This window comes from Microcaecilia unicolor, chromosome 6, assembly GCF_901765095.1.
Source record: "Microcaecilia unicolor chromosome 6, aMicUni1.1, whole genome shotgun sequence".
NCBI lineage: Eukaryota > Metazoa > Chordata > Amphibia > Gymnophiona > Siphonopidae > Microcaecilia > Microcaecilia unicolor.
Window position 1 is genome coordinate 105,059,251 of NC_044036.1, and position 24,700 is coordinate 105,083,950.

The following is a 24,700-nucleotide window of genomic DNA, read 5'->3' on the forward strand; positions in this document are numbered from 1 at the left end:
TTTTTGTTTAGCAATTACTGTCACAAGAAAGTACTTTCAGTTTTTTCATTGAACATGGCTGAATGCAAAGTGGTCTCACTTACATTTTAAAGGGCATTCTGTGCAAACGCGTTGTTACCTTTTTCCTGTGTTTTATTGTTCATCCTCCAGCTCTAGAAGCGGTTTTATTTCTTTAAGTACTTTTATATTTGTATTTATCATACATACTTTTTAAGCCATAGTTTTACCTTTTTCGTATACTGGTAAACGGAGCCACCATTTATTCATAAGCACAAGGCAATATGTGAGTTCATTGCAGGTACTTTCAATACTCACTACTAATGTTTTGGCACCCTCTGGTTAAAAATAAGAAAATGTTTGTAGCCTGTATTAGTTTTACCATTTGTTTTAGTTTTATTTATTCATCTTTAATCATAGTTCTGACCTCTTGCATGCCGTTGTTGAACTACTTTGGCAGTTCATGTCTCTTACAATAGTGTCTTTTTGTTATATGGCTTACGCTATCCTTCGGTGTTTCTTTGATACCAGCTGTTTATGATATTTTTATATATAATTTCTTTTTAAACATATACTATGTAATTTTTTTTGTGTCCAACACTGTTTTAATTACTTTTTACTTATTCATGTCCTTTCACTCAATTTCTGCATTTTTATACCGTTTTTTGGTTTAGACCACCAGTTGTGGTCCTTGCACCATTGGCTTTGCATGTCTCTCCAGTCTTTTTCATCTTGGATCGTAGCTGCTAGGTTTGTTCAAATGCATTTGTTTTACCTATTTTGAATTTGTCAGTCCTTACATTGTTTTGCAGGTATCCTTGGTAAAATACTTTTGTTTTTATATTTCCCTAAGTTCAAATAGTTCTTCAACAGTTTTTAGAGGCTCACTCCCTTGATTGAGGAGTCCTCAGTGTTATATACATATGTGTTTAGCAAGACACCTTTTATTCCACATAATTATTTGATTTATTTATATATTTTGGATTGATGTTTTTTTCAGGTTAGTTTCATCACTGTCTCATTATCATTTGTCTCTGTATAACTTTGGAAGCCATATACACCTGTAGTTTGTGTATATGTTTATTCACTTTTTACATTTTTTATTTAATTGTTTGTATCTGGATTTTATGTTATTAGAACAGTGGTTAACTTATTTTTTATTTATTTATTTTTGTTACATTTGTACCCCGTGCTTTCCCACTCATGGCAGGCTCAATGCGGCTTACATATTGTATACAGGTACTTATTTGTACCAGGGGCAATGGAGGGTTAAGTGACTTGCCCAGAGTCACAAGGAGCTGCCTGTGCCTGAAGTGAGAATTGAACTCAGTTCCCCAGGACCAGAGTCCGCCACCCTAACCAGTAGGCCACTCACTTATTTATACTCATTATTATGCATTTTAAAAAATGCATTTTGACTTCTCAGGCAGGAGGTTCTCTGCCGAAACACAGCCCCGTATTGGGTCTCTTCTAAATTTGGATGCTTTGTCAATTCAAATTCGGATTGTTTTATGCCTGGCTGCTGGAAGTGATTTTGGTCCACCCCTGCTTTTCCCTGTAGGTGCTCTTTATGTAGGGTTCCTTTCCTTTTTTTCTGCAGTTTTGGAGTTTGATGTTTGCGATATTACATTTGCATACTTGTCTTGAACTGTTTTTCCCCTTCTTTTTGCATCTTCACTTGATATGTCTTTGCCAGTTTCAGTACACAGACCTAGAAGTTTGTAAATTGTAGAATATAGGGACCCTTTTACAAATGTGTAAAAAATGTGCTTAGCATGTTTTAACTCGGGACTTTCCCATGTTCTAAGCATGTTTTAACTTGGGACTTTCCCACTTTCTAAGCCCATTTTTAATGTCACCATAAAATAAGGCGTTTTCTTTATTTGTTTATTTTGAAATCTTGGCACTTATGGTTGTAGTTATGCTTCTAACAATTTCCATCTCTGATCTAGTTCTGCAATTGTTTCAGACCCAGTGAGAAAAAATATCTCACCGGTAGTTTGTTTCTTTCAAGCTCTTAAGCTCTTCTAATTCTTCAGTTAACTTGAAATGGGTTTTTTTTCACCCCCCTTAAGAAATTAGCTACATCATTACTTTCATGCGGTGCTGGTGAAAAAGTAATCTCACTACCCTGCCTTTTTCTTTCCTCATAGTTCTTGGGTTCTTCTAGTGATTACACGTGCAGATAATCTTACACTTGCAAAGGCAACTTTGGCATATGATTCTTAACAAACCAACTGTCATAAAATGGCCGTCTTCCCTTAGTAGTAAATTTACCAGGATAGTGGTCTCTAACTGTAGCCACATTTTTATTTGCGCGTTTTTAAAAAATATTGTGCTAGCCCTCAGTGGCGTAGCTAGGGTAGTTGACACCCGGGGCCGGTCATTTTTTAACACCCCCCCCCCCCCCGAAATCCAGTACTAGGCATACTGAGAATACAAAACACTCAGGACCTATAGAGCAATTCTATCATACCATAAGCAGTAATTTGTACGAGTAACACAAGGAAAAGGAAAGCATCTTAAACACTACAGTGAGCACTAGAACATCAATTCACCTATTGTAAAACGAAAACAGACAGATTAGTACAGATCGTCGATCCTGCACGGTCAATGCCAACCGAAAGCCATGTCTTTTTCACAAACACAGATACACCCTAATCCACTATAGAATAAGTAATCATAAACTTTCTATTTAGTCAAAAATTAAACTGAACCCCCGATGCCAGACTCTGCATACAATGCAACACCACAGAAACAGAAAATGTCCTCTAGTACTGTGCAAAATATAAAGACAGCAGATGTAAATTTAAAAAAACTAACAAATACCAATCACCACTTTACAAATTAACAAATAGAAATAAAACAAATAATATCATTTTATTGGACTAATACATTTAGCTTTCAGAGGCCAAAACCTCCTTCCTCAGGTCAGTTCAGTATAGTACTGTTACAGTATCCTATCCTGACCTGAGGAAGGGGGTTTTGTTCTCCTAAAGTAAAATGTATTAAAATTAGTCCAATAAAAAGATTACCTTATTTACATGTTCTATTATAAACACAGCTACAATACTACTTTATGCTAAAGCAAAAAAATAAAAATATATATTTACAGTTCGTTGTCTTTGGTTTCTGCTTTCCTCATCTTTTCACTGTCTTCCTTCTATCCAGCATCTGTCTTCACTCTCTCTCTGCCATCCAGTGTCTGCTCTCTCTCTCTGCCCCTTCCATCCAGTGTCTGCCCTCTCTCTCTGCCCCTTCCATCCACTTCTGCCCCTTCCATGCACCATCTGCCCCAGTCTGCCATCTCTCTCTCCCCCTTCCATCAACATCTGCCCTCTATCTCTGCCCCTTCCATCCACCATTTGCCCCAGTCTGCCCTCTTTCTCTCTCCCCTTCCACCCACCATCTGCCCTTTCTCTCTGCCCCTTCAATCCATCTGCCCTCCCTCTACCATCCATCCAGGGTCTGCCCTCCCTCACGCTCCCCCCTTCTATCCCCTCTCTCTCTGCCACCCCTTTTCAGCCCCCAGTTCCAGCCCCCTTATTCCACCTGCCCCTAGTTCTAGCCCCAGCCCACATCTCCCACCTGCCCCCCTTTTCAGCCCCACTATCCCACCAGTCCCCAGCCCTTTTCTCTCACCAGTCCCGAGCTTCAGCCCCAGCCAGTTCTCCCTGTCCCCTTTAAAGCCCCTAGTCCCCACAGTTTCAGCCCCCTTCATCCACCACATGCCTTGCATCCCCCCTTTTCAGCCCCAGACCCATTCTCCCACCTGCCCCAGGCATGGACCCATTTTCCCTCCTGCCCCCTTGTCAGAATCCAGTTCCAGCTTCAGACCCCTTCTCCCATCTGAGCACTCCCCTCCCCCCTCTGAGCACCCCCACCCTCCCCAATCCCCTTCTCCCCTCTCTGAGCACCCATCTGAGCTCCCCACCCTCCCTAATCCCCTTTAAGCAGCCCTCTGAGCTCCTCCACCCCTCCCCAAACCCCTTCTCCCCTCCTTGATGCTCTCCCCCCTCCCTAATCCCCTTTAAGCACCCCTCTGAGCTCCCCACCCTTCCCCAATCCCCTTCTCCCCTCTCTGAGCTCCCCCACCCTCCCTAATCCCCTTTAAGCACCCCTCTGAGTTCCCCCACCCCTCCCCAATCCCCTTCTCCCCTCTGAGTCCCCCCGACCTGACAGCTGAGATCCGTTCTCCTGCTGCTCCTACCCTGTCCTACCTTTAAAAATTTTTTTTCGAAGCGCCAGAGAGTGGCAGGCAGTGCTGTAATAGGAAGTTGCCTCAGAGGGGGGCGGGACTCAATGTGGGAAGGGCGACAACGTCAGCGAGATCTTCTTTACTAGCAGGGCAGACGTGAGGCGCGCTGCCTGCCACTCTCCGGCGCTTCGAAAAAAATTTTTTAAAGGCGGAGCAGCGGGAGTGGAGCACCCCCCCCACCCGATGACACCCGGGGCGGACCGCCCCCACTGCCCCTCCCTTGCTATGCCACTGCTAGCCCTTCATCTTTCTCCTTAATGCCTCCACTTTGCCACTGAAATTTTCCTTCCATTGCTCAATTTAAAAAAAATATATTTTGTTAGATAATGCTTCTTTTTTGGTCATTGTTTAGCTAGTTATCATTTCTAGATAAATTAGGTGCTGCTTTGGCTATTAAATCTGGCAGGTTCTATATTTTGCTTAAGGCATGAGCTATCACCATCAAAAGGATTTGAGTTTATTAGCTTAATGGTTTTTAAATGCTTTTGATTTATGTTGATTTTATGTACTATTATATATTTTTATTGTATTGATGTATTGGTTGACTGCAGTTTGCTTTGTTCACGTTTTCAAGTAAATTGTAGAAGATAGGGACCCTTTTACTAAAATGCGTTAAAAAATGAACTTAGTGCATGTTAACATGAGGCTTTTCTGCATGTTATGCCTATTTGTATCATAGTAACATAATAAATGATGGCAGCTAAAGACCCGCACTTTCCATCCAGTCTGCCCAACAAGGTAGCCAGAGCCATGCCTACCACTCTGTGCAGGCCCCAGTTATCCATGCTTGAAAGCTGGTTGTCAAGTCTCCACCATGCTAACCATATAGGCAGCCAAACATGATAGATTATAACCACATATCAACTCCAAATATTGCTGATAGTATTCAGCTTGATAGTCAAGATGAGGTGTCTTCCCCTTCTGCAACTGAGCTACACAGCACTCTCGCAGCACATGACAATAAAGTGATCTACGACTCTTCAGATCTTGTAACCCGTTGGATTCCAGGAATCTCACTATCCTTTCCTTGAGTAGCACCTCCATTACCTTTCCAACCACTGGAGTGAGGTTTGCTGGTCTATAGTTTCTCACTTCTTCTCTGTCTCCACTTTTGTGAAGATGGACCACATCCACTCTTATCCAATCCTGTGGAACCTTCCCTGTCTCCAAGAATTTATTAAACAAATTTTTAAGACTCACCAGAACCTCTCTGAGCTCCCTCAAGATTCTGGGATGGATCCCATCTGACCCCAAAGCTTTGTCTACTTTCAGTTTTTCAGCTGATCGAGGTCCTAAAAGTCTTGTCACCCTTCTTTGTTTTTAGCCATTTGTTCCTTTGTCAGCCTTTGCTAACCATATTTTTCTCTTCTCTTCTTTCAGTTTTATTTGGTAATCTCTTCTGTGTTTCTCTTTTTACATTCTTTTGTATTTCATGAATGCCACCTCCTTTGCCTTTATTTTGTCAGTGACTTTTTTTGGTGAACCATATCGTTTTTCTTTTTCTCTTGTTCTTGCTTACTTTCCTTATATAGATCTGTTACTGATTTTATAGCTCCTTTCAGTTTGAACCACAGATCCTCCACTGCTCCTATGTCCTTCCTTCCCATCACCTCTTTCTTCAGGTACTCCCACATTTTAACAGAGTCAGTATGCTTAAAATCTAGGATTTTGAGCTTTGTGCATCTGCATTCCACTTTAGCACTTACATCAAAACACACAGTGTGATGATCACTATTGCCTAGGTGGGCACCCACCCTGATGTTGGACATACTATCTCCATTTTTGAGCACAACATCTAGTATCATCCCTCCCCTCTTGGGTTCTGTTACCATTTATCTCAGCAGTGCACTTTGAAAAACATCCACAGTTTCTCCAATTCGACGGATGGGACCTTCCAATCTGCATCTGGCAGGTTGAAATTCCCCAGAAACAGCACCTGCCCCTTCATTCCCAAACTTTTGGATATCTATGACCAAATCTTTGTCCAGCTTCTTTGTTTGTATTGGAGGTCTGTAGACAACACCCATGTAGATGCTTGTTCCATATTTTCTTTCTAAGACAATCCACATTGCTTCTTCCTCTCCCTAGGTCCCCTGCATCTCAGCTGCTTCAATATTGTTTTTCACATATAAATCTATACCTCCACCTTCCTACCATTTCTATCATTCCTAAATAGGGTATAGCCCGGTATGTTTGTATCCCATGAATGGGAGTCATTGAACCATGTCTCTGTGATAGAAACAGTATTCACGTCTGCCCGCAACATCAGGGCTTGCAGATCAAGGACTGCGAGCATTTGTGCACAAACATTTCCAATTACCTATTGTCTCTCTCACCCTCTGTTTGTCCTTCTGCCTAGTCTTCCCATCTGCCTTCTTGCTGATAGGTAAATTGCTAAAATGGTTTATTTTAATTCTTTCTCCAGTGCTGTGATCTTTTGCTGTTGTTTTTGGTTTTGTTAGGGGTGACTTCCGGAGTTCATCTGCTTCCGTTTAGCATCCCCACCTTCAAGTTTAAATGCCTAGAACTTTATTGCCCATATTTCTTCCTAAGGATCCTTTTTTCTTGCATCAGAAAGATGTAGCCCATCACTACAAACAGCTTTTTGTTTTTCCATATATTGCCATATCCTCCTACGTATTTAAAACCTTCTTTTTGGCATCAAGTTTTGAGGCAGCTATTGAAGTTCTCTGTATTTTGTAGTCTTTTCGCACCCTTTCCATAGGCAGACAGTATTCCAGAAAAAGTCACAGTCTTTACCAAGGACATCAACTATTCCACCAGCTTCTGGAAACCTCTCTTTACTACATAGGTATGCTATCCCTGGCCAGGTCAGTCACACTCAGTATTTGGTTTGTATTTATTCTAGCAGAGGAGCCTGGAAGGCATAAGGGTATGGGTAAGGTCTCCCCATCTTTTCAAATTAAAAGATTATAACTCGTTCAAAACACAGCCATACGTATCCTCACAGGACTGTGGCAAGTTGATCCGTCCAATCACTTTTTGAATACAATATAAAATTTGATCCTTACCCAGAAAAGACTTTATATGCATGCAGAGTTCTTCTTATTTATCATCTTTAATCATCCCATATTGTCCTATATGTTCCTTAGGGTCATCTAATCAGAGCCAATTAACTATCCATGCAGTAGGTCATACCAGACTACAATCCACACACCATTTAGCTTTCTTCTCCTTGGTTTCATCTTTATGGAATGCTTTGCCCTTTGCTCTCCGTATTTAACAATTTTACACATGTTTTAAGATTGCTTGAAAGGCTCACTTATTTACAAATGCCTTTGCATCTGACTTGGAGTTGTGAAGTACTGCGGCATGTTTGAGCTGCTATCTGTGCCTCAACTTGATTTACTAACCTTGTCTTTCTTCATTTTTCTTATTCTCTCTCCTATTTTGAGCTGGAGTTCATGATTCCTTTCTTTTAAAATGTTGTATTTTGTTTTAGTGATTGTAAACCACTCTGATTATATGGAGGGTGGTATATCAAGATTAAATAAACGAAACTAAACTAAATGGGATTTGATATACCGCCTTTCTGTGGTATAATCAAAATGGTTTACATTTATTATATGCAGGTACTTTCTTTGTCCCTAGTGGACTCACAGTCTAATGCTGGGGTTTACTAAGCCACTAGTATGGCTGGCTGTGTGCTAGTGCTGACACAGCCCATTCACTTTGAATGGGCTGTGTCGCCAATGCCACTTGGAAGCCATTAGTGGGACTTAGTAAACAGACCCCTTAAGTGACTTGCCCAAAATCAAAAGGAGCTGCAGTGGGAATTGAACTCAGCTCACAATAATATATAGAGTTTCTGGAACCAAAGAATCCAATAACAAATAACAAAAAAATCCCAGAAAGATCTAAAACATTTTACAACCAAATTGAAACAGGGCTTATCTTAAATAAGGGAGGAAAAAGCCTCAACCCTCATTAAAAGCCAAGACTTTTTTTGGACGATCACGAATTTATAAATAGATGGACTTCTATCCTGAACAATGCTCCCTGGATCTGATGGTACACATAATTGAACCCACTCAAGTGGCATCAGAGGCTTTGCAAGTTGATTTGTCTGCTAAATTAGAAGAGCTCAGGAAATCTGCAGCCCAAGAGGAATTTTAAAAACAGCATACAGAGATTAAGAAGAAGATTGAACAGTTTTGTTTGGATTTGCAGCACTCTAAAATCAAGAAATATAAGCGGGATGAGAATGATTATGCATCCCAAACAGTGTATTCTTGGCTTAATCCTGATCGTGTGAACAGAACAAAGAACAAAACTAGAGACCAGAAGTCCGGATTAAGTTCCTCATCTGATTCATCTGATGAGCCTTGTTCTGAACTGGATTTGGATATTTTAGACAAAGCCTCACAGGTGTCGAGGCAAGGGGAAAGAAGCAGGTGATCAGAGCCATCTAAACAAAAGGTCCCAGAAGGGGAAGAGATAGTAGTAGTAATGAACTTGTCTCACCAATTTTTTTGACAAAAATGGAACCTGGTGTATTATGTAAAGGTTTGACGTTTGAACCAGCATCCAGAATAGATCCTTTTCGGGTAAGAGTGGATGTGGAAAGATTTTTTTGCTCTTTACATTTGAAAGAGTTTTTTGCAGCACACCCTTTGGAGTCGTCTAGAGAAAGTTTGGTGGTTAAACATAAACCAAGATGGTCCCCTCCTACACCTGCCAGCCCTTCTTTGATGGTATACAAGCAGCTGGTTCTTAGAGATATCTGTAAATTGAGTAAGAGTTTTCATTACTATTCATCCAACTGCACTAAAGAGGAAAGGATGGCTTTGCGAGACCTACAGAATAATAAGAATATAGCTATTCATTGTACAGACAAGGGTAGAGTAGTAATTCTTTTGGATCGAGTGGACTATGAAATATAACTGTTCCGTCAATTGTCGATAATCATAGACTATAAGGAACTAGACTATGATCCAACCCTGGATCTTCGGGGTAGAATTTTGCCTCTCACCAAAAAAGGTTTTCAGAATGGTTATCTTACTAAACAGGAATTTGATTTTTTGAATGTGGCATACCCTAAGACTCCAGTGATTTATTTGTTGCTTAAAGTGCATAAAACTTTGGTGAAACCACCTGGAAGACCTATCGTATCTAGTAGAGGTTATTTGCTAGAACCTCTTCCTCAGTATGTAGATCATTTTTTAAGACCATTGGTAAAGGTGGGTTTCGCCTATGTGAGAGATTCCTCACATTTCTTGGGTTTATTGGCAGTATTTGAAGAAGTTCAGGAAGTGACATTTTTAGTTGCATTGGATGTGAAATCGTGGGAAATATCAATGTATCTTTTTGCCACATTTTCTTAAGTGTCTGTCTGCATTGCTTGGTACTTGAGGATTTTCTCTCACTGCACATGATGAAAATTACAAGAATGGCATGGATAGAGGCATTAATGCCAAGTGATATAATCACTTGGCATTAATGCCTCTATCCATGCCATTCTTGTAATTTTCTCCTTCACTATGTCCAGTTTTCTTGCATTGAGGTTCTTATCGGCTGCATTGGGGATGTCCCAAATGATCCATTATTCTCTTAGGGTCATGATTCCAGTACTTTTTTTAGTATATCAGTTCCATGTTTACAAAGTTTCCAGTGGATAAGATGGGCCATCTTACTGTGTTTGTTTGTATAGAAACTTTCTCAGAACTTTGCAGCTAGTTACAAGATGAGTAAGTAATTCCAGCTTAAGAATATAAGAATAGCCATACTAGGTCAGACCAATGGTCCATCTAGCCCAGTAACCTGCTTAGAGGCCAATCCAGGTCACAAGTAACTGGCAAAAACCCAATTAGTAGCAACATCCCATGTTACCAATCCCTGGGCAAGCATCTCAATAACAGACTATGGACCTTTCCTCCAGGAACTTGTCTAGACCTTTTTTAAACCCAGATACGTTAATCTCTTTGACTATGTCCTCTGGTAGTGAGTTCCAGAGCTTAACTATTTTTTTGAGTGAAAAAATATTTCTTCCTATTTGTTTTAAAAGTATTTCCATGTAATTTCATTGAGTGTCCCTTGGTTTTTGTACTTCTTGAAAGCATGAAAAATTGATTCACTTTTAGCTATTCTACACCACTCAAGATTTTATAGACCTCAATCAAATCCCCCCTCAGTCATCTCTTTTCAAAGCTGAAGAATCCTAACCTCTTTAGCCTTTACTCATATGGGAGGAGTTCCATCCCTTTTAACTTTTGGTCAATTCTCCATATAGAATCTACAGATGTGTGTGTTGCCATATGTTTCTATGCAATTTGTGAATCATCTCATCCATAATCCATTCCTGGGCCGCAACTAGCAGTCGCTCACTCTTAGAGTTTAATCACGTCTCCTTAGCATTCTTGTGCCTGGTTTTGATTGATGTGTGGTTCCTGGAGTAACTCCATATAAGGAGACCATAGTGCTTATTCAAAAATGACATTCCTACTGGGTCCTCTTTCTTACACTTAAAAATCATTGGTTCTTAGATTTTTCCTTTTTATTCCTTTGTATAGTAACTAAGCTATAAGTCATTCTGTTTCCCCTGGTGTAATAAATATTGTATAGAGAGCCATGCTCCTACTATTGAATGCATTCACTATTTATGACTTAAACCATTGTTGCTGAATGAAATCAACTGGCCAGAGATCCATTTAGATGAGCTGTAATTACTAATCCTGAAACAGTATGTGAATGAAAAAAATTGTAAATCTATTTTGGAGTACATCTATTTCAACATTTTAGTGAAATTTAGCATGGCTGAAAACAAAATCAATGGTGGGCAATGGGCGGGGGAGGAAGGGGGTGAGGGAGCAAGAGTCAATTGCTTTCAAAACCCAAAGGTAATCCCTCCCCCCATGGGTTTCAATAGTGATTGTGTATGCAAAGCATCAAAGTCAATAAGGGCTGGATTTACAGATACATCTCTCCCATTGTGTGTTGACTGAAAAAAATGTATTTGGAATCCATCAACACCAAAAACGTTTCCTAGTGACCCATTGGGCAACCTACCCTCACTTGCCCTGGTGGTCTAGTGCCCCCCTAAAAACCCCTCATAGCTTTAGTCCCTCCTCCTGGGGCGCCGCCTTCAAAATGGCAGTGCTTTGCCCTGCCTGGTGCATCCTGGGATACACTGGGGGGGGGGGGGTTCAATACCATATAAGGAAGTTTTCCCTTATATGGTATTAAAGCCCTGCCCAGTGTATGCCAGGATGCACAGGGCAGGGCACCACCATTTTGAAGATAGCGCTGCAGGAGTAGGGAGTGCTACTCCCTCCTCTGCTTCTAAAGGTATGGGGGAGTTTGGGGGGCACTACACCACCAGGGTAGGTGGGGATAGGGTTGCCCACTGGGTCACTAGGGAAAGGTTTTGGTGTTGGGGAGGGGGTTGGGGGGGTGGAGGTCCATCAGACCTCCATCCCCCTGTGTTGAGAGGGGTGGAGGTCCACTGGACCTATAGGTCTCTGTGTCTAGAGGGTGGGGGTAGCCCACTGGGCCACCAGGGAATCTTGTCCGGGGGGGGGGGGAGTTGTTGGGGCTAGAGGTCCTTCAGACCTGCAACTCCTTGCATGCAGAGGAGGGAGGGGAGACCTCCAGCGTGGTCTGTTTGACAGGTCTGGGCTTTTATGTTTTGACAGCTTGGACATGTCAAACAACTTCTGCGGGAGGATTGTGCCTTGGACACATGCCTAGGCACAATCCTCTCACAGAAGTCGCCCCCAGGATCAAAACAAATAGCGTGTATACATTTGCAAGCTATTAGTTTTGATCATCGGGGCTTTAATTCCCTGCGCTGTTTTGGTGCTAATTTTTCAGTGCTGTTTGGAACAGCGTGGGGAATTTGATAATCGGCCCCAGAGAGTGGCTAGCTATGGGTGGGTGGGTGTAATCTGGCTTGGAGTTCTAAGAAAATTGAGCAAACTTATGCTCTGAAATAAAAAAAAAAAAGTTGAGAAGCACTGTTGCGGAGAATGCGGTTAGACTCAATAGTATAACAGAGTTTTACAAAGTTTTGGACAGATTTTTTCTAGAAGAGAAAGGGAGACCTCTTAATAATTATTAGCCAGGCAGGCCCTGAGACTGGTGCTTTTTATTTCTAGGAATGAGAAACAGGACATGAATCTTCCTGTTAAAGCCTGCTGGGCACTTCTAAGTGACAGGATACTTGGATTTATGAAAAACTGGTCCTACTCAGCTTGGTTGGGGTTTATTTGCCATCTTTTTGAAGAAATTCACCCAAGTCGCTGTACAGCATTAATAAGTCGAACATTTGCAATAGATAATTATAACAGTAAAAATATTCAAATAACAGTACATAGTAAATTAAAATTAAAATGCAAACTAATACACGCGACCACCTTTTCCTATTTGAGCACGCAGCTGTGGATTGCACTTCCAACTCACTTGAAAACTATCAAGGAATTAAGTAACTTCCGCAAATCTCTGAAAACCTATCTCTTTAACAAGACCTACCATGAAAACCCATAAGTAACTAAACAACAACATCTATCCACCTTTATCAGTTTATATCATTCTATAATTGCCTGACCAACCCCTCTTGTTCTCCTTGATTTCTTTGTAACACCAATTGTATTCTTTACCCTGGTATGGTAACGCCATATCAGTTCTTTGTAAGCCACATTGAGCCTGCAAATAGGTGGGAAAATGTGGGACACAAGTGCAATAAGTAAATAAATAAATAAATAGTTTACTATCACATCAACACAATATGCAATAAAACATCTTAATAGTGAGGATAGGGTGTAAGCAAAAGGTGAACACATAGAAAAGATAGAGTAACAGAAATGGGGGGTGGTAATTTAAAGAAAGTTGCACGTGAAGTCAGAACAAGTGTTCATGAATATAGTCTGAGCTAGGGTAGGAGTGGATAAGCAAGTCCTGTTATGGTATGTACAGCTGGTGTATGTTTGTGACCAGCAAGTTAGTTGCCTCTTCCATTAAAGGATTAGGAGAAGAGCCAAGCTTTCATGTGCTTTCTGAAGTAGAGATAGTCTTGCATTGAGCAAAGCCTTTTTAGGTAGCACATTCCAGAGTGTGAGGGCTACTTATGTTCTTGTGTTAAAAAGGAAAAAATTTAAACCCAGAAATTGCACAAAAATTAATCTTATTGACTTTGTTCTAACACAGCTTTTCACGTTGGGCTGTATTTGAGCTGGAGTCCTCTTTAGTATAAGCGAACCTATTAAAATATGAACAAAATAAGCCACACATCCTTAGAAATCAGTTAAGGACAGGAAAAAGAAATAGCCTGTCTTAGATTGCCCTCTGCTGTTTTTTAGTTGAAAAGCACTTGTGATGTTTATGTCTAAGGCAAGTTGAAGGTTCCCAAATCTGTCCTGGGGAACCCCTAGCCACTCAGCTTTTCAGGATACCTACAATGAATATTCATGAGAGATTTGCATGCACATCCTCCACTGCATGCAAATCTCTGAAATTGAACAAAAAAAAATCTATTTTTTTGTTTTTCTCACTAAAAGCTTACTTTTTTTTTACTGCTCTGCATAATTTTTTATTTTATTTTTTTTGTTACATTTGTACCCCGCGCTTTCCCACTCATGGCAGGCTCAATGCGGCTTACATATTGTATACAGGTACTTATTTGTACCAGGGGCAATGGAGGGTTAAGTGACTTGCCCAGAGTCACAAGGAGCTGCCTGTGCCTGAAGTGGGAATCAAACTCAGTTCCTTAGTTCCCCAGGACCAAAGTCCACCACCCTAACCACTAGGCCACTCCTCTAAGCTAGAAGGCTGTATTAATTTAAATATTTTTCTGTGCACTACCATGTATGTACAATGTGTCTTCTGTTATATGCTGCATTGAAAGGAGAATCTTCCTTTAATGAAACTTCTACTTCCCTTTCATAATTGTGTAACATATACTAATTCATGCTGCACAAGTTAGGAAGCCTGTCATAAAATTATGCCCTTACCTGCAAATTTTGTATAGTGCGACTAGAGTTGTGCATGCAAATCTGGGCATATTCTGATTAACGTGCGCAACTCATTTCGTTAACAAGCCAATAAAGCACCTATAATTGGATGTTAACAAGCAATTATCGGCACTAATTGGCACCAATTAGAATTTATGAGCACTGCTTTCTAAGCGTATTCTATAAAGTAGTCCATGTAAATTCTACTGCATGGATCTCAAAAATGGCGTGGCCATGGGAGGAGCATGGGCTGGTCATGGGAATTCCTAAAATTTACGCACAGTGTTATAGAATAACCCATTCTGGGCTTGATTCTATATATGGCACCTGAAAATTCCACACGGAAAAAAAGTACCCCTAGGTGTATTCTCTAAAGCACGCCTATATTTTATAGAATAGGCTTAAATTTCTGCGCGTATATAGAATATGCCAAGTGCCTCTCCACTCGACTACATTTTGTCATGGCCATTTATGCCATGTTTTACTTGGCATGAATCCCTACACCTTAATTAGGTGCACAGGATTCTATATATAGCACCTAAACAAATCCACGTGGAATTAAGCATATTCTATAAAATCAAGGTGTGGTATATAGAATACGCCTTATCAATACTGCAGCGCCTAAAGCTACGCGCATTTATTTACACCAATAAAAACCTGGTAGAAATCAATGCATGTAGATTTAGGCGCACTGTGGCATATTCTGTAATTGCACATGTAACTGTTGCATTCATGGAACGCCCTTGAACATGCCCATAAACACGCTCGTTTTCAGCTACATGCGTTATTTTGAGCTGTGTACTTTGCAATCTAGGTGCAGTTCTTTATAGAATACGCTTACTGATTTCCATGCATAAATTGTAATTATTTCCAATTAGCATTTTTTATTGCTTGTGTAGTGCCGTTAAAAACACTAATTTATCTTGTTCTGCCATTTAAATTACGCGTTCATCTCTACACAAATCTAGGCACCATACATAGAATCTGGGGTATGCTGGGTGCACTAGACACCAGGGAATTTTTTAAAAAGTCAGGATTGGAAGGAATGAGTGGTGGAGGTGTACTAGACACCAGGGAAAGTGTTATTTTTACAGTTAGGGTTGGGTCCGGAGGGAGGGAGGGAGGGAGTTGTGGAAGGGGTATACTAGACACCAAGGATGCATTTTAATTTTTAAGTTGGGGGTTGGCTTGTCTGGGCATGGGGGGAGGGTGTGTGATGAGGACCACCATGACAGGAAAGGTAGCACAGCAGCGGTAATTTTTATGTTCATTGCTTACAGCATGATAGCAGAATTTTTTAATGCTTAATTTTGCGGTACAACCAGTGCATTGAGCCTGCTGTACCGCAAGTTTTTCTGCATCCTACAGGTTGAAACTGGAGGAATTTAGATCAGCCTTATGCTCTTAAGAAATGGATGGTATCAGAGGAAAATTAGAGAAGCAATTGATAGGCCTCAGACTCTGTTTAGTACGGTACAGTATTTAACTCAGGACAGGCAACAGGTGGTCTGCTCAGGATCCTGCTTATGTAACCAGATTTCATAGTTTCCCAAATGTTCATTTCAGGAGAAATTATTTGCTTTTTCTTTTGAAAACTGAGTTTCTGTCTTGTTCCACATGTGCATTTTTGTTATTGCAAGAAACTTTCCTTGTTGGCTCTTGTTTTGACTGGAAAGATCCTAATTTTTTTCGCTGACACTCAACCTCAGCTTATTTTTATTTGCAACTGGTGTTTTTTATACCAGATATACCTTATATATTCTATATATGATGCCTTAAAAATCGATGTATAACAAAAGAGAGGGAACAAAGTACAAACTAAAGTCCAAACAAAAAAACAGCACCACGGGCCTTTAAAATGGAACAAAGTTCTTTAATGAATGAGCCTTGACCCGACACGGGCCGTGTTTCGGTGACTAGCACCTGCGTCAGGGGTCACAGTGATGACGTGGAAAACTTGGGGAATAACTCGAATATTTTCATCTACAATATTCCTTACCCCACGTCTCACGTAGCAAAAGTTATAAAGCACCAAGGCACCTTCACTTTCTGTATCCCGTGTCGGGTCAAGGCTCATTCATTAAAGAACTTTGTTCCATTTTAAAGGCCCGTGGTGCTGTTTTTTTGTTTGGCCTTAAAAATCGATGCCATAAAACCACACCGTTAGCGTGATTCTATAAACTACTCCTAAAGTTACGCATAGTTTATAGAATATGCTCATGGGCTGTTCTTGCAAATAAAATTTGGACACACTCATTTAGGCCACCTAAAACCAGGCCTAAATACCTGTGCCTAAATTAGGAGCAGATTGGATGTATTCTATAGTTAGTGCACATAGTTTTTTGAAATGTCTACAACCTGCCCATTCCATGCACATGGCTGTGCCCCCTTTTCGACTGTGCACATTAGAATTTATTCGCACCACATTATAGAGTACACCTAGAAAGTTACGCGCATTCATTCTAATTAAATCCAATTAGTGTCTCTTGTTAAGTACCAAGTATCGGCACTGATGAGCTTGTTAATCGATTAAGTTGTCACAGCAATATGGCCATGTGGCCAAATTAGCATGCTCAACTTAATGTGCCATATGTAGAATTTGGGGGAAAGAGAATAAATGTATTTCTGACTAGATTTTGGGAACTAAAACTCCCTTTCTCAGGTTAATATAAGAGGGTTTTAGCTCCTGAAAGCTAGTCAAAAATGCATTAATATATGAAAAGGTACCCCTTTATACTTATTTTGTTTTGTTATTTTTTATTAAACTATTTCTGTGCTTTTAAGTGGACTAACATGGCATCCACACGACTTTTTATATTGGTCTGGGAATTTCTTGACGTGTCTGTGAAAATAGGTATCGGAAGATTTGGAAAAGTTACCTATGCCCTTGAAGTTTTACAAAAACAAGCAACCTTTTCAAAGGAAGAGGAATTGTTAAGAATGCTGATTTCAGAATTTGAGGTGGAGGTGAAAGATGGTGATGAAAATAAAATGTTGAGCCCTTTTAGTGTGTAATAATGGGGGAAATATACATTTCTCAATGGAATGGTGACAGCATAGGGCCGCTATTCAGACTGTGGGAGTTAGCCGGGCAAATTCCCACAGTTGGCGCTGAGCCTGGAAATTAAATCTTGAAATTAAAATTGAATATCCGGTTTATTTTTGTCCGGTTTCAACTTAATCAGTCAAGCCCGATATTCATTGCTGATTGGTTAACTTTGAACCGACTAAAGATAGGTCTGGTATTTGGGTGGCCCAATATGGCTGCCAAACGTAGCTGGAGATGTGCTAACTGGCAATGTTCAGCAGGAGATAACCAGCTAGCTCCCACTGAATATTGCTCGATAGCCAGTTAAGTGCCATTTAACCGGCCAGTAGCTGTTCCTGGCTGGTTAAATGGTTTTAAATATCTGGGAATAGTGGAGCAAAGAACCTCTCTCAGATGATGTCCACAAAAAAAGTCTTTATTCAAATCGATAAAATGGTTGACCTGACACGAGTCGTGTTTCGGCCCTACCAGCCTGTATCAGGGGTTTAGGAATTTGTAAGGCAGTATATATTCCTAGAACAGTTGGAGTGCAGCCAAATCTCCACACAGGGATCTCTCAAACAAAAATCGTTGCACTATTCTTTGCTTGGCATTTGGTCTTCAGTGGAGTAGTTTACCTTCTGTTGGTGTTGGCTTTAAATATCTGGGGACATAACCACACTTTTGTATGAAACCTTAGTTCAGGTTCATTCTGTGTGGGCACACTATGGGCCAGATTCAGTAAATGGTGCTCAAAGATAGGCGCCGGAAAGATCCGTACTAAACTAGTATTCTAGAAATGGTGCTCCGTGCTGAGCATTGTTTATAGAATACTAGCCGTTAAGCCCGTAAAACCAGGCGAGATTTCCAGGTACCCTCCTCGCCACCGCTCCCTCCCCACTCCGTGCCGGACCCCTGCACTGACCTGACAGCGCCTCTCACCTCCGTGTGATTGCTCTGCTGCTGCCTGCAGCGCTTCCACACGGAGGTGAGAGGCGCTGTCAGGTCAGTGCAGGGGGCCCGATACGGAGGAGGGCGGGAGCGGCGGCGGGGATGGGGGGGAGGGTGGAGGTTGGTGCGCGCGATGTTCGTTTCCAGGCGGCAGCGTCCGACAGCGACTCCGACTCCGTTTCCCTCTCTGTTCCGCCCTCTGACCTCATCATGTCTTGACGTGAGGGCGGGACAGAGAGGGAAGTCTCTTGCGCATTTGCAGGTGAGTCAGTCACAGTATTTATATCTGGCAGTTAGGTTTGCAAATGACAGTATACTCTAACATTGCATTCTAGGAATGCCCCTGATCTGGCCATACCCTTCCCATGGCCACACCCCTTTTAAATTTCACGCTAGAAAAGTTAGGCACGAATGTTATATAATTGCAATAAGGGCAGATGTGCACACAAATGCAAAGTGTTGCCGATTAACTCCAATTGTTGATTGTTAACGCCTTGTTAATTAATTTGCATGCGCATCTACCCTGGGTGCCCAAATTTTGGTGACCTATAATCAATCTGGTCATACGAGACTTTGCTGCACGAGCAAACATAAATGTGAATGCTTACCCTGAGATAGGTATAGGGGCTGAAATCTCTGACTATACAGCCTTGCTGTAATGCCAAAACCTTGCCTAATGAGATGTGTCCATCTCCTCTTCTGTCTTTCAGGTCATAGAAACATTATCAAGACTTTCTCATATGCCTATCGCATTAAGTACAGGTATAAGGTAGGACTGTTTTTCCTGCTGCACTATGTTCTGTGTTTGATGTAGCTAAATTCTTCCCATATTTATTTATTTATTTGTAACATTTATATCCCACATTATCCCAAACAAGTTTCAGCTCAATGTGGCTTACAATAAACAGTATAGTATACATAACAAAGAATAATGCATAAGAAAGTAATTTGTTATAAGAATCCAATTTTACAATACAGTATCATAAACATACTGGGATAGCTGTGGATGTTTAACATTTAGAAAACCTATTCTGAATGAGAAATTGTACATGAAGCAAAGAGAAGATTAATGGTAAATATAGTAATAACCAATTCAAGTAATAATTAGTTGTTTGAGATATGGTTGTTCTTTGTGAGGGTTTGTTTGAATAGGAATGTAAGATGGAATTCTTATGCAATAAAGAGTGGTTTACTGCATCAAGGTTTTCATCATTCTTTTTTTAAATTTATTTTATTTTTGTTACATTTGTACCCCGCGCTTTCCCACTCATGGCAGGCTCAATGCGGCTTACATGGGGCAATGGAGGGTTAAGTGACTTGCCCAGAGTCACAAGGAGCTGCCTGTGCCTGAAGTGGGAATTGAACTCAGTTCCTCAGGACCAAAGTCCACCACCCTAACCACTAGGCCACTCCTCCACTCCTAACAGAAACTTGATTTTGTAAAATTTAGAGACAGTAAAGTTCACCAACATTTGGGCATCAAAATGCAGAGCGCTGAGAGCAAATTCTATAACATTTTCACATTTCATTTCATTTACTATACCACAAAATCATAAAAAGCATCTAAGTGGTTTACTATTTACATTTAAAAGAAGAACAAGGGTAAGAAACAGAGATAGAAACATTAGCAAGGCCTAGGTTACAATGATCAATTATAAGGGATGGGAAATTAGGTTGCAAATTAAACTAGCAAACTAAGGGGCCCTTTTACAAAGCTGTGAGAGGGCTAATGAGCGATAGCATGTGCGCCCAGTGGTAATTCCGAGTTTGGCACATGCCAAATTCCGCAGTAGAAAATACTTTTCTTTTTTCTAGCACAAGGTCGTTCCCAGTGGTAATTTGCAGTGTGACTATATTGACGTGCACTGCATGGTTACCGTACGGGTAGCATGTGAACCCTTACTGCTAAGTCAATGGCTGACAGTAAAGGCTCAAGCCATGAATAAGCATACACTAGTTTTAATTTTTATGCACGCGCATTTCCCAGCCCATTAAAAAATGGCTTGTGTCCCAGCCACGGTAAAAAGTGGCCCAGCGTTCACCCATAAGACGTGCCCACACTACCGCAGGCCACTTTTTACCATGGCTTTCTAAAAGGACACCTAAGGTGGAAAAGATTGGTAGGATTGTGCTAAAAGACTTTGAGGGTGAGCCTGGGTTAAAGGTGTTGTTGGATCAATCCAAGTATTTAATGGTAGGAAAGGCTGGCTTAAAGTATTAAGTTGTAAGTAATGCTTTCAATGTTTTCGATGACGATTCCTTCCAAAGGTCAAGTGTTAAGGAGTTCCATAATGTAGGGGCTGTCACGCTGAAATTAGTGGTTCTGGCAAAATGAGAATGGATTTGTAAATGAGATAGGATTACATTTCGATTCTGATGTTTAGATCGGAGATTCTCTAAAGGTGCAAAGATGTCATTATAGAATACTAGCATTAAGTTGGCATTTATGTACTAACATTTAGGCACGCCCATTTATGCCATGTCAGTAGAAGGCATAAACCCCTGGATTCTATATAGCACTTCTAGGGATCTGCACCGATTCTATAACAATATGCGTAGCTTAACAAGCTTAACAAACTAATGAACGCTGATAACAGCACTTAACAAGCAATGATAAGCACTAATTGGCACTGATTAGAAATTAGAAAGTTGCTAAACTTATTCTGTAATGACGTGTGCCAAATTTCTAACGTGCACAATCAAAAAGGGGTGTGGTTATATGCGGGGAAATTTGGGTGTTCTGAAATTTACATGCCTAGTTATAGAATATGGCCCAGTGCACCTAAATCTACGAACTGGGATTCATGCCACGTTTTTGTTTGTGTAAATGGATGCGCATAGATTTAGGCGCAGAAATATCGACTATGCTTAGGCACTGATTATAGAATACACGTAGTCAGCACTGATTTCAGCGCTGATTTGTTTGGGTGCCATATATAGAATCTCCCCCAAAATGCATGTGCCTAACTGTAGCACTCTAGCTTGTAATTGCAAGTGGACATTTTTGATACACTGATGCCCTGCCCATGTGCCTCCCCTTGTACACATCCCCTTGCATTTATGCACTGTCCCCCGGATTCTATATAGGGTGACTAAATTTGCACACGCAAATCCATGCGCAGTGCCGATTTCTGCTCACAACTTGATTAATAAACCAATCAGTGCCAATGCTGCTAACAACCAATTAATTGGTGTTAATTGACCTTAACTGGGATTTACACATGGATTGTGTTCTATAATGATCCGCACGTGAAGCCTAAGACGTGTATTTTTGGGGGAGGCATGTTTAGGGGTGTTTTGGGGGCATTCCTATGAGAATACGCCTGATCTGTGCCTAATTTCAGCAGTCTTAAATGCAGGCAACTTAATTTAGGTACAGGTTAGGTGCTTAAGCACTATTCCATAAAGTGCAGGGACCCATTATAGAATACCGCTCAATGTGTAATTTTTTCTGTGCCATCTACTGAATTTAGTTTTAAGCAACTTGTGCATTCATAAGATACAGCTAAGCATGTATCTAACATTTACGTGCATGAATAATTGCATTCTATAAAAATGACCCTTACATTTGGTCATTAAGGGCCTGATATTCAGCCAGCAGAGATCAGCATTTTGTCGACTGCCACTGGCGTTAAACCTGGAAAATCAATGCTGGGCTATGTCTGGGCTTTGCATTGAATTTTCTTGCTGAAACATAGCTTGTTAAGGGGTCCTTTTACAAACGCACGCTAGCATTTTTAGCACGTGCTAAAAATAAGCATGCAGTAAATGCTAGAGACACCCATATACTCCTGTGGGCGTCTCTAGCGTTTAGCATGTGCTAATAATTAGTGCACACTAAAAACACTACCGTACCTTTGTAAAAGACCCTCTAACTGTGATATTCAGCACTTAACTGGCTATGGGTTACCACATAAAGGTAGGACTGACTTTTATGTGGTCCTATTTATGTGGTTAACTTGGCCGGTTAAATGCTGAATATTGGTACTTAACTGACAGAGTGCTGACTTCTCCCCTGGAGCGCCCTCAAAATAGCCAGTTTTCACGTCAGCATTATTTTCACTGGCATTAACCAGTTAAGTGCTGCTGAAAATTAACAGTGAACTCCAAACAGGCAATTTAACCAGCCAGGAGCCATTTCAGGCCAGTTAAATCGGTTTTAATATTGACCCCCTAAGGTTATAGAAGTCAGAGGTATGTGGACAAATCTGTAAGTGGGCGCCTACATTTAGGTGCCCTGAGGTCATGTAGTGAGAGTCCATTTTGTAATGGCATCAGATTCTGTTTTAGAATACTAGTGTAACCTGATGTTGGCATGCCTGTAACTTATGTGCCTACAGTTACACCAGCCGTAGACTTGGCATAAATGCCAGCATCTAAACGTGACAGGGATGCACGTAACTTATTCAAGAATACTGTAAGTTATGGGAGGGAGTGGCAGTCCTGCCCATGTGTACTTCCACTTGAGCATGCCACATGGGTGCCCTTACGGAATACCACTTAGGTGTTCTGGTAGCGCCTGTGTGTGTAAATGTACGCCCCCCCCCCGGGTGCAGCGCGCCCCCCTGCTAGATGACACCCCCCCCCTCCAGTGAAATGACACCCCCCCGGGTGCACGCCGCTGGGGGGGGGGGGCGCGGCGTGCGCCTGCTCCTCCGAGTTCGCTAGACTTCGTTTGTTCACTGCAGCTCCCTCTGCCCCGGAACAGGAAGTAACCTGTTCCAGGACAGAGGGAGCTGCAGTGAACGAACGAAGTTTAGCGAACTTGGAGGAGCAGGCGCGCGCCGCGGCACCCCCCAGCGGCGTGCACCCGGGGCGGACCGCCCCCCCTGCCCCCCTTGGTACGCCACTGCCTGTGACGAGGGAGGGATATTAGAAAAGAGTCTTAATAGTGTTATTCTTGGTGGCAGCATCTTTTCAGAGAATTAGCCACAGAAGCTTTGCCCTTTCAAAGGGTTTGGAAAGGCAGAATGCACCCAACAAGTGTTAACTGCCTTAATCTTGCACTGTTTCTTTTGGAAAATAATTTGGGTTTATGCATCACACCATTCATTTACAGACACCCTATTTTATTAAAGAAACGAATGCTCTAATCACCTTCTGTTACATTTTTCTAGTATTATGCATATTGCAAATAAGAACTTGCCACATCTCCTCTACTTTTCTTTCAAAGGCCATTTCCCACAGAAGAAAGCGTCGATGATGAAGATGTTTACAAATCCCTTGCCAGATCTAATAGAGTAGGTACCAAATCTTTCTCAAAAGTAGTAAAAGGTTGCCTCTAGGAATGCACGTTTGGTTTGTTAACTAGCCGTAAAACATTTAGAGCACCTTAAGTTGATGTAACACGTCAACCTAGAAATCAACCTATGAATTAATGCATATTAATTTTTTTTATTAAAATGAATGTGTGAAACAAAAGAGAACATACTTGAAAACTGGTGAACATTTCCGAAAATGAACTGAATTTTTTTTCAGTGCACATCCCTAGTTTCCACATAGATCAGAACCAAATTATTGCACTGATTCTATGTGGCAGTTGTGAAAGAATCATGTTTTTTGAAGGGCTTTACTTAAAGATAGTGTCTCCTTCATAAAATGTAGTGTTCTGTGAAGTTGGTTTCTGTTACTAGTTCCTATTACTTTCACCTCTCATACATTAGGGAATCTTAAAGCGAAAATCATTGGCCAGAGTGTGAACGGGTATATATTGCAATAACTTACTGTACAGATAGTCTATGGAGTAATAATGCATGTAAGGTGATAACTGTGCAGATAGACTATGGCAGTGGTTCTCAAATCTGGTCCTTGAGGCACCCCAGCTAGTCAGGTTTTCATGATATCCACAATGAATATTCATGAGAGAGATTTACATGCACTGCCTCCTTGCTATGCAGATCAGGACGTCAGACTCACAGAAACAGAAGCCTGCGTGGCCATGTTGGTGATCGCAAGGGCAGGCTTCTACATGGAATGTTGCTAGTGGAATGGCAACATTCCATGTAGAATCTCAGATAGTAGCAACAGAATCTCAAATAATTTATTTGGATTTTGCTCCCACCTTTTTTCAGTAGTAGCTCAAGGTGAGTTACATTCAGGTACTCTGGATATTTCTCTGTCCCAGGAGGGCTCACAATCTAAGTTTGTACCTGAGGCAATGGAGGGTTAAGTGACTTGCCCAAGATCACAAAGAGCAGCAGTGGGATTTGAACCGGCCGCCTCTGGATTGCAAGACCGGTGCTCTAACCACTAGGCCACAATAATTTGTGTAAGGTGATAAGTGACTGTGCAAATAGAATATTCTTTTTCCTCTAAATTTTCTTTTGTCTTGTAGTGAATCTGGCGTGGATGATGATGAAGAATTATATGATTGTGTCTATGGGGAGGATGAAGGTGGTGAAGTATATGAAGACCTAATGAAAGTTGAAACAGCATCTCAGCCTGTACGCCTTTTTAAAATAACTACACTGTAAACTATTTAAAAAAGCCAGTTTGGCAATT

General features: G+C 41.1%; 1 protein-coding gene across 1 annotated transcript in view; it reads left to right on the plus strand.

Moving 5' to 3' along the window:
- The window catches only part of VAV3 (vav guanine nucleotide exchange factor 3), a 594,162-nt gene that overhangs the window by 174,634 nt on the left and 394,828 nt on the right, over positions 1–24,700 (plus strand). The window contains 4 exon segments of the mRNA XM_030206250.1: positions 18,910–18,968; positions 23,373–23,421; positions 23,423–23,439; positions 24,534–24,642. Of these exon segments, the coding sequence (XP_030062110.1) occupies positions 18,910–18,968; positions 23,373–23,421; positions 23,423–23,439; positions 24,534–24,642 (234 nt within the window).